Raw genomic sequence first — 10,537 nt, 5'->3', positions numbered from 1 at the left:
TTGTTCTGACTTGATGTAATGGATTTCTTTTAAAAAATTGTGAATGAAATTCCCAATTTAAAAATGAAAAAATTTTATTGCAACTTTTGGGCTATTACACATATTCACTTAATAGTTAACTCACATCATCAAGAGTTCCACAAAGCACAAAGCAAGCAGCATTCGTGCAGTAACACTCCAAGCCACAACCACACAGAGGACATCTCAAGCTCACTTCTTACCAAGAAAGATTCCAAATCTAGTATAACATCTAATTCCTCTAGGCTACAAGGCATCATATATCTGGCTAATCCACCCAATCATTTGAAATCCATACTAGCATACAATTCTAAAAGCTGAAACAATCAGACATATAAAGGCATCTCTCCTATCATGAAATTCTGAGCAGATCTTTAACCCTAATCTAACATGAAATTCTCATATCATATAACATAACAAACGTGTATGGGTATTTTGGGAATCACTTACTTGAGCTCGACTGATTACACACACCACACCCCTTTCTTTTATTAGAAAATCCTTAATTAAAACTTTGATTTTATGAAAAATCTACCAAACCCTTAGTTTGAGTTCAAACACACCCAAGAGTATGCCAAAATCCCTCAAACTAAGGCTCTGATACCAACTTGTAACCTCCAAAAATTATAAGGTAAAAATTTTAATTTTTAAATCAACCATAGCACCATTTAATCATTTTAGTCATTCAAGGTATATCAGAGTAAAAATAGTTATCAGAGTACAATTCCCAAAATCATAAAGTTTAGAAACATGGGTGGATGCGCTGCGATCAAGCCGAGCCCTTCCCTCACGAATCAAAATTACCTGAAAAACATTTTGAACATAAACCGTAAGCATAAAGCTTAGTGAGTTCCCCAAAATACCTCATACCATACATATCTGCCAGTTTAAGGCTGTATCGGGTATATTTCACCCCGAGTCTATTTCAATTTATGTGACGGCCCAAGGCCGTACCGGGTCTCTTTCACCCCCTGGTCTATTTCATCCCCCGAGTCTATTTCAACTCATGTGTCAGCATAAGGCTATACCAGGTCTATTTCACCCCCGAGTTTATTTCAACTCGTGTGTCAGCACAAGGCCGTACCGGGTCTATTTCACCCCTAGGTCTATTTCACCCCACATACATATAGCAAACATGCACACATACATATGACACATACAATAGGAGTCACAAAGACTACAAGCCAATAACATATCCTATTGTCCTACAGTATAGTGAGTAAACTCACTTCAGTCTGTGTCAGTTAAATAGATGCTCGGGCTGCTAAACCGAAAAATCTCCGCGCTAACCAATCAAATAAAACCCCAATTAATAATTAGGCCATAAAGCATAACTGGGAATCTAGTTCATTTGTCCAACACCTAGTGTAAAAGACCATTTTATCCTTTCCTCACTTAGCCCAATAACCGAGTCCCAACCCAATGGCACCAAAAGCCCAACATTGCCCAAATTCCTAAATGATACCCAAAGCCCATTATGGCCCCAAATCCAAGAAGGCCCAAAGCCTAGCAATGGCCCAAAGTCAGAAAGATTGGTGGCCCAACAAGGCCTAAAACTCTAATAGTCAAAATATGGCCCAAACCACAAAAGTCAATAAAGCCAACAACTACTAATTACGCCCATCATACTCAGACTTACGCCCGACGTACGCCACCTTTGGCCAGTACGCACAGCGTACGAGCTGGGTATGCCCAACGTACTCCACATCAGCCCAATCTCATCATTAATTGCTTAATTGGTTAAGCCACTAAGTCCACTTCTTAGATCTGATCCTAAATGACGTCTTAACACGTAAAGTTGGCAACTTTACTCATTTGCATGTCTTAATGGGACCCAATACTTGTTTTTGACTATTAAAACCCATAATAAGAGCCCTAAGTCGTGCATGGTCCAATATAACACATCAAGATTGCATTTTTATGCACAAGGAACCTCAACAATGCTAAGATCTACCATCCCTAGCTTCTGGAGTAGCCCATACTCTCAAGCATGACTTAAGGGACCATAAAATGCACAAAAACAAGCCCTAACTAGATCTATCATAATGAACCATCAAGTCAAGAGCTTTATACCTCAAAAAGCTTTCCAAGTTGGTGATGATTCTGGATCTACAAGCTTCAACCACACCAGTGCAACTTCCAAGAGGTCTTCTTCCTTTAAGGTCACCAAAAACACTCTCAAAGATCACTTCCAAGCTCAAAACACTCAAATGAAAATTAGGGCTTCGTTCTCAGGGTTTGGAAAGGTGGAGGCTGAAGGTAAGGAGGTTTGGGAATGAGTTAAGGCCTTTAAATAGGGTCTAAGACCCCAAAATTGGGTTTGAGTCTGAGTAGCGAACGCCTAGTGTTAAAATGGAACGCCCATCGTTCTCGTGGGAACCTTCACGATCACCCAGCCACGAACGCCCAACGTTCCCGGCTTGCCTAAAATCCACATAACTTCAAACGGTCATAACTTAGTCGTTCAAACTCCGTTTTCGGCGATCCTTATATCCACGAAAAGGTGTTGATATGCTCTACAACCCTATTTATTTTCGTTTGACTTAAAACACATCAGACTAAAATCCTTAAATTCAATAAAAGGTCTAAATCATCACTTTACCAATATACCCTTAGGCTCCAAAACACAAATCGGACACTCGATACCCACAACCTACATTATCCACCGCCAATTGGGTCTAAACCCCTCCTTCCCAAGGCCCAAAGCCTTATGATACTTGATCCTAGGGTCACGGCCTCAAATTATAAAACGACCCGAAAACATGGTCGTACACCTTCAGTAGTTCTGCACCAATAGCATATAACCGCTAGTGGTGCTCGATCCGCCAATGGGACGCCTCCACGTCCTGTCGGCCCAGACAAGACAAAATGTATAGTCGGAGACATGCTCCAACGATGACATGTATAAAAGAAACCCTTCTTCTCCAGAAGAAGGGATGACCTCACTCTTTACCTTAAACTAAACCCTAATTATCTCATTCTCTGATCCAATTTACTGACTCGACCGTCGGAGCCTCGTTCCGGGACTACCTCCCGGTCGATGACTGACGCTGGTTCTTTCTTTGCTATGATTCTCACGCTTAACCCAGACGACGCTGTCCCCCAAACGACATTAAGATCGAAACATATATCACAACAGCGACGGAGGCTGATATCGACATAGGGGCGACGATGCTAGTTGCGAAAGACGGGGCATCAGATCCTTAATGTTCTTGGATTACACTTTGGTTGGGATTTACATGAGATAGAGTACATGGGAAGGGATAGAGGGGTGGGTAGGTGGAATTTTTATTTTTTGTTTTTTTAATTAAAAATAATAAGAATATAATTAAAAGAAATTTAAAAAAATTAGTTAAGGATATAGTAGTCATTTTAGGTTGGGTATAGACCAAAATCACACAAAAATACCAACTATAAGGACCAAAACCACACAAAGTATCCGGAATTCGAGCACTGATGTACCCTTAAATTTTTTTAGACCAAAACTACATGATTTTAACAAACATGGGCATTTTTGCAATTTTGGCTTTCCAATATTTAATAATCAAAAGTGAACCTATTAAACTAAACCGTCAACAAACCGATTCAAACAAAAACCCGTCTCTAAGGCTGGACGGTATGAGTGAGGGAAAGAGTGAGGGAAGTTTTCATTCTCAGCTGAACACCATCCCTTGACTGAGGGAAAGAGATGAGAGATCCCATTCCCTCACTCTCTCTTCTATTCCTATTGGTCAACTTTTTTTTTATTTTTTTTTATCTTTTTTAATACTTATTAAATTATATACCTACTAAAAATTATAAAAAAATATATCAAAACTCATGGTTTTTAATTCCCTACAAAATGAGTATAATATTTATAGGAAATATATTTTAAAAAAAAAATAGTAAAAGAAGTTTCGAATCCATTCATTGGGTTTAGCAGTTTAGGTAAAGAAAAGGGAAGTGAAGCCGGTGTGGCCACAAAAAATTAGGAAACTCCCCGTACCCTCCTGTCTAAAACATGCTAAAACGGTTTGCCCCGTCAAATTGACGTTGTGGTCGGTCCCTTGGCACGCGCGTTCAGCAGTAATAGACCGGCCGGACGGATGTAGGCATGAGAAAGACGCACGTTGAGAATCTATTACACGCAACCATCACACTCTCTGTTAATCTATATCACCGCTCCATGTTAACTAACAAATCCCTAAATGAATTTCATCCCTAAGTAATTGTTCATGCGAATTCGATTAGGCAAGTCTTCTTGTTCCCATTTTCCGTAATAGGAATACCCTCTTCACGTTGTTAGGCTCGTTCCCCATACACGCTCCTTCACAACGTTCATCAGCGAGAAGAGCTGCGACCCTTCTTCATCTCCGGTCCAGACTTCCTATCGCCGGCGCCGGCTACTGCTTCTTTATCTGGTAAGTCCGACTTTCTTTATTCGGTTACACCTCCTCGATTAATACATGAATGTTTGATTTCTGGAATCGATGAAGCATATAACTTTCTTGTTCGATTTTGTATCTAGAGCTTAATTCTTGTTCCTAATTTGAGTAATTTCTGGTTTGGAATCCCACTTTCTTTTTCTGGTTCTGTACACCTCGTGATAAGCTGATGATTTTTTTTAATCAATAAAGCACTTAAATTTGAAGCACATGAATTTTTTTGAATCAATGAAGCTTATAATCTGATTTGGTGTAATAATCTGATTTTGTTGATTTAGTTCGGTGATTATCTGGTTACATGTTAAGTTGTTAACAGTAAGCACTTATGTTTGGTGTTATAATCTGATTTTGTTGATATAGTTTGGGCTTTTGTTTTGAAAATCACTTAATAAACCTCCTAATCATCCATACATCTGATCTAGTTAGATAAAAGAATTATGTGCATATGTTTTTTCAATTAGATTTGAATGGGCCTATCTCATCCAATAAGCTAACCATGGAAAAGATATATATCACCACAGTCCCTAAAGAAAAAACGTTTCTTAATACCAAATAGAAGACTTATTTAAAAGTAACAAACAAATCATCAGGAATGGTCAACATAACAAGATATCATTGTAAGTGAAGTACATTGTTTGCCAATTTATAAGCCACGTGTCCATTTGAGATACAAGAAAATGGTTTTGAATCATGGATACTGTACTCTGTACATACAGATACACGAGTAGATCCAAAAATTTGACAGAGTTATATTATTAGTAACTGCATTGTCTTGATAGGCTTCTTTTGAAAGTATAATGCTAAAAAAGTTTTCATCTTTAAAATACCGTGTCTTAATAGAAAAAAAAAACTATACTAAAATCATTAAAGTTTAGATTTCCAAAGTACAATTGGTAAAATTAAAAGTATAGATTTCTAAATATGTAAGAATGTCCTTTTTGGTCATTTTACATGTATAAGTCAATAATCACTTTTGTTGCAGTGAGTGCAGTGTTGTTCAGAATCAAATGGCTTTACATGGAGGGCATTATTTAACTGGCCTTATGGAAACAAGCAAATGCTACACTAATAATTTTCCATCAACACTGATAAGACCAAGTTGCTTGCCTCGAATGCGGACTAGTTTTGATTTGTTTTACAAACAAAAATCACAAATCAAAATCAGGTGTTCACTATCGAGAGAGAAAGAGACCCTATCTCCACTTGAATTCGAAGATTCGGATTCTTTAGAGGGAGAAGAATTTAGCCATGTTATCAAGTTTAAATTTTCTGATTTTAAGATCAGTGATCGCGTTAGCATTGGCTTGGGTGGACGGGTATGCAAATATATTAATTATATCTGTCTATCTATCTATCTGTCTGTCTGTTGGATTGGACGTGATATTTGTGGTGATTGATTGTAGGGAGATGAGGTTGTATTTGAAGCGATAATCAATGACACTGATAGGTTAGCTATTACATAACACCCCAACCCCAATAGCTTAAGTTACTCATAACTCATAACGTTATGAAAATGCAGCCCATTGCATAATACGAGAGTGGTGCTTCGGCGACTCACTAGTGCTCAAGCACAACGCAGAGGGAAACGCGCTATGCAGGTGGCTGCTTACTAGCTATATTCCTTATTGAATTCATAATATTTATTACATCATCATCATCATCATCATCATCATATATGTATGTATGTATGTATGTATGTATCATTGTTTGGATTTGGAATTTGGAATTTGGAATTTGGAGTGTAGGTGTTAAAGAAGCTGTGTCGCCGTAAAATGATGTACCATTCGTATTCAATGCAAGTACATGGTTACGTCTTCTCCCCAGAAACAACAACGGAGGATGAGGGCTCTTTTACCCTTGTTCATGGGGTAGGTCGTATTAACTTTTTTATTAAATGACTTTAATTGCTTCCTTCTATTTTATCAATTTTCATTCCACCGTAAAATAAAATGAAAATTTGCAATATAACTAACCGATTTTCATTTATGTAAATTTTTAATGATTTTAGTTAAATTCACTTTTTTATTTTTATTTTTATTTTTAATTTTTATATTTTCTTAAATACGAAAGTGATTATTTATAATTTTACGTATATAATATAATTGAAGATGAATGTGATGCGTGCAGTATCATGGTGGTTTGTCTTTGAGGCACTGGCTTCGACAGACAGACTGGCTCCCAACATTAGAAGCTACGCTTGCTTTAGACGAAGAATCTGCGGTGAGGAGGGCGGGTGATGATACCGTAGGCGGCCCTGCGGTCTCTCGCCAACTGCGTGTTACTCGAATTCTCATGAGAGATCTGCTCATTGGAGTACGTTGCTTAATAGATAGTTAAATACTCTCTCTGTCCCATATTTATTGTCCACTTTTGACTTTTGAAGTCTTTATTCTTCAACTTTGACCTTAAATATTTTTATTTGTGTTGTAAATTACTTGATGAAACTTATAACGATGAAAAGACATTTAAAACACAATCCATTCATATATTTTGCATCAAGTATTATATATCAACAACAAAAATATTTAAGGTCAAAGTCGAAAAATAAAGACCTCAAAAGTCAAAAGCAGACAATAAATATGAGATGGAGGTAGTGTAGTTATTATTAACATTCGCCTTCATGTTGATTTTGATTTTGTTGTACCTCACTCAGGTAAACTACTTACATAGTCATGGACTTGCCCATACAGAGTTGAGATTGGAGAATGTTCATATAAGTCCAGTTGATAGACATATTAAAGTGAGTATTCTTAATCCACACCAATCGTATGCATTTCCTGTTTCTTTGCTTCTACAAATGTTAAAATCACAACTTTGGTTAAATTATTTTTATTATTCCCAAAAGTAGATAAAGATATTTTTTTTTCTTCCTATTTTGAGATTTCATGGTATTCACTTTATTTGTAAACAAGTATTTCAAAGTGTTGAATAGTTATTTTTTACTATCGGAAATATACATGGTATATTTCAATTTTCAAACAAACATAAAAACACGCTTATATGTAAGTTATTTAGTGTTCATTTAAGTAATGTTTATTTTATAAATTTATATTTATCGATTTTAGTTTTACTTAGGATTCCGGTTAAATTCCTTCAATCCAACCGAACATAATAATTGTATAATAATGACTCATTCTGTGGACCTTTGTGATTCCATTTCATCATACAAAACAGACAATAGGGAGTGCTTGGTTTGCAGTATGTTATTTTGATGTATTAAATAAATGAGAGGGTATTTTTGTCTTTTGATAGAAAAGGAAGAATGGAATCGAACAAATTGAATTGTATCCATTTCAATTGGCAACCAACAAACCAAACACTTACTTAGGATTCAAGATTTATATTTTTCCTTTCTTATAGCTCTTTGACTTTTTGTACTACAGGTAGGAATATTGGGGAATGCTGCTGACTTTTTTGAAAATAACACAGACAGACAACAAATGATGATTGCATTTGATATGAGGTATGCAGTCAACAAATAGATATGTCTTGTGTTGTGTTGAATTGAACAAAAATTGTTAGGGTTACTCTTGCAAAACATGCAATTGATCAATCATCCTAATCTTATCTTATAATATATTAAATTAGATGTCTTGGATTCATCATGGCAAAGATGGTATTACGGGAACTTATGGATCCAGTTATCTTCACAAAGTTCAAAGCATTCCTCAACAAGGTAACATAATTCAATCAGAATCCTAAAAAATTGAACCAAAGTAATATCTACTTATTCTCATTATCTGTTCAGGGAAATGATCCTTCTTGCTTGCGTGAGTTCCTCCTACCAACTCTAAACATGAATTCATCACATGGAAATATTGGGCTGCAAGTAAGTACACATCTCTTCAATGTGTATAGAAATTATATATATATTTGAATTATGAATAAAGGAATGTAAGTTTTTTGGTATTAGTGTTGGGGTAAATGAATATATGGTTATTTTTTATTGCAGATGCTAGATAGAAACTGGGGTGCAGGATGGCATCTGTTATCAGTGCTTCTTGCAGCTAAACCTGTTGATAGAATAAGGTAATTACTAACTGACTACATAAATGATCAAGGGAAATCAAGAATAACTAATTTTTGTTTGAAAAGGTTGTAATTTATATTTGTTACAGATGTTTAGATGCTCTGAGACATCCATTTCTATGTGGGCCAAGATGGCGTGTTAATCCATCAATGGATATAATCAGATGGAGTTTGGGATCAACTGCAGTTAGAATTACTGAGGAATACATATATGGCCACCAACAGGTACCTTTTCTTCTCTCTATTTTCTCATATTATTATTATTTTCTCATATTATTATTATTATTATTATTATTATTATTATTATTATTATTATTATTATTGTTTTCAGCGCATCAGGCTTGCTCATTTCCTTGAGTTAATGGAGATGTTGAATCCTTCAAAGCCCAAGGTTAATAACACATCATTCCCCTCTCTTGATATTTTATAATTCCAAGTTCACTTCACTTTGTTATATCATATGAGACACGATTTCTACGTCTTTCCTTTATGATGAGGGAGGGTAAGGGTAAGGGTATTTACGTCTTTTTCACATACGAGAGATAAAAAAAAATCTCTTGTTGCTGTCCCACCGCCTTTACCCTTCTATGTGGAATACAAAATTACAACTTTTTGTCTTTTTGTTCCATACAACAAATAGAGTAAATTACACGAATGGTCCCTATGGTTTGGGGAAATTTGCGCGTTTGGTCCCTAACTTATTTTTTTAACTCGGAAGGTCCCTATTGTTTGTTTTTGTTACGCGCTTCGTCCCTATCTTACCTAAAAAGACTATTATTCAAATAGGGAAAAATGGTAGGGTAGGTAAGGTAAGGTGAGGGGGTGGGGTTGGGGTTGGGGGTGTGTTTATTTAAATAAATTAAAAAATCAAGAGCAAAGTAGTCTTTTTAGGTAAGACTGGGACCAAGCGCGTAACAAAAACAAACGGTAGGTACCTTCCAAGTTAAAAAAATTAAGTTAGGGACCAAACGCACAAATTACCCCAAACCATAGGGACCATTCGTGTAATTTACTCCAACAAATATATATCCAGAGCTGGCGGGGGTTGCTACCAGGAACATGGAGGTTGGTGTACTGCAGCGGGCGGCACATAGGTTTAACCACCCGTGAACCACCATCTCGTGCCCTCATCGGAGATGTCAACCTCACAATAACTCCACCATCATCCAAACTATTCTCATTCACCTCAGACGTCACATTCACAGTCTTGACCGGAAAAGACTGGCCACACCACAAGGTGGGAGTCGCCGGAAAACTTCAAATAACGTCCGATTTCCGGTTAACTGCCGGAAAAAGACTTTACCTGAAACAAGAAAATGGTAGTGAAAACCTCCCGTCTGTAATTAAGAAACTCTCGGGTAACAAGTGGAGAAAAGCATTACGACATAAAGAATTACCATCAAGTCTTGCAGTTGCTAAATTGGTGTCGGTGTCTGGGGACATTGAGGTGACTATGACATTGAATGACCCGTTGTCGAAAGACATTAGGGTTGGGGAGCTTGTGGTTAATGAGGTCCGCATGCAAATTCCACCTGAAATGTTTGATTTGTCAAAGATTGTTTGTGGGACGTATGTAGATTCAAGGATGATGATTCTTCGCAGTGTCAATGGATCCGCACTTTTGTTTAGTAGGATCGGATGTTAATGTTAATGTTAATGTTGATGTTGATGTTGATATTGTGCTAGTTTGTATATATTTAGAGATTGTTGTTATATGTGTACATTTTTCTTGTACAAAATAATAATAATAATTTGGGTTACGGGATCAAAACGTGCTCGTAAAATTTTATATCCTAAAAAAACAATAAGATATGATACAAATTGGATTAAATGGGGATCATATAAGTTTCGTAGAGCTGTTATTAATGATGAAAGTAAGGAAGAGATGCATGTCTTTTGCATTCACTAAAGATTGGGAATAAGCTTCCTCGCTTGTTAATCTCTTTCACAAGATGAACATGAAGTGGACAAGTATCTCTATTAATAGCTTACCCTTTGTCGTTCAATAAGTATGGAAATCACAATTGTATATCCTAAGGTAGTTCTTGGAGTAAAAGACAAATTTG

At 36.4% G+C, this 10,537-nt stretch overlaps 1 protein-coding gene across 2 annotated transcripts; it reads left to right on the top strand.

The window, feature by feature from the left end:
- Positions 1-4,038: 4,038 nt before the first annotated feature.
- Positions 4,039-10,242, top strand: ORG1 (OBP3-responsive protein 1). Of its 2 annotated transcripts, none has more exons than XM_079051403.1 (14): positions 4,039-4,418; positions 5,434-5,758; positions 5,846-5,889; positions 5,962-6,040; positions 6,188-6,310; positions 6,570-6,755; positions 7,096-7,182; positions 7,826-7,905; positions 8,031-8,118; positions 8,191-8,271; positions 8,395-8,471; positions 8,561-8,696; positions 8,803-8,862; positions 9,505-10,242. In XM_079051403.1, exons 2-14 carry the CDS (start codon positions 5,450-5,452, stop codon positions 10,114-10,116), a joined length of 1,962 nt encoding a protein of 653 aa, XP_078907529.1. In that variant the 5' UTR covers positions 4,039-4,418; positions 5,434-5,449; the 3' UTR covers positions 10,117-10,242. The 2 variants fall into 2 exon arrangements, with proteins under 2 accessions (XP_078907529.1, XP_078907528.1); XM_079051402.1 differs by having other exon boundaries at positions 4,040-4,418; positions 5,425-5,758.
- Positions 10,243-10,537: the final 295 nt, after the last annotated feature.

This window comes from Lactuca virosa, chromosome 5 (genome assembly GCF_052849685.1).
Source record: "Lactuca virosa cultivar CGN04683 chromosome 5, Lactuca_virosa_CGN04683_v6, whole genome shotgun sequence".
Lineage (NCBI taxonomy): Eukaryota > Viridiplantae > Streptophyta > Magnoliopsida > Asterales > Asteraceae > Lactuca > Lactuca virosa.
Note: the sequence above shows the minus strand (reverse complement) of the source record. Positions and strands in the feature narration are given on the sequence as shown.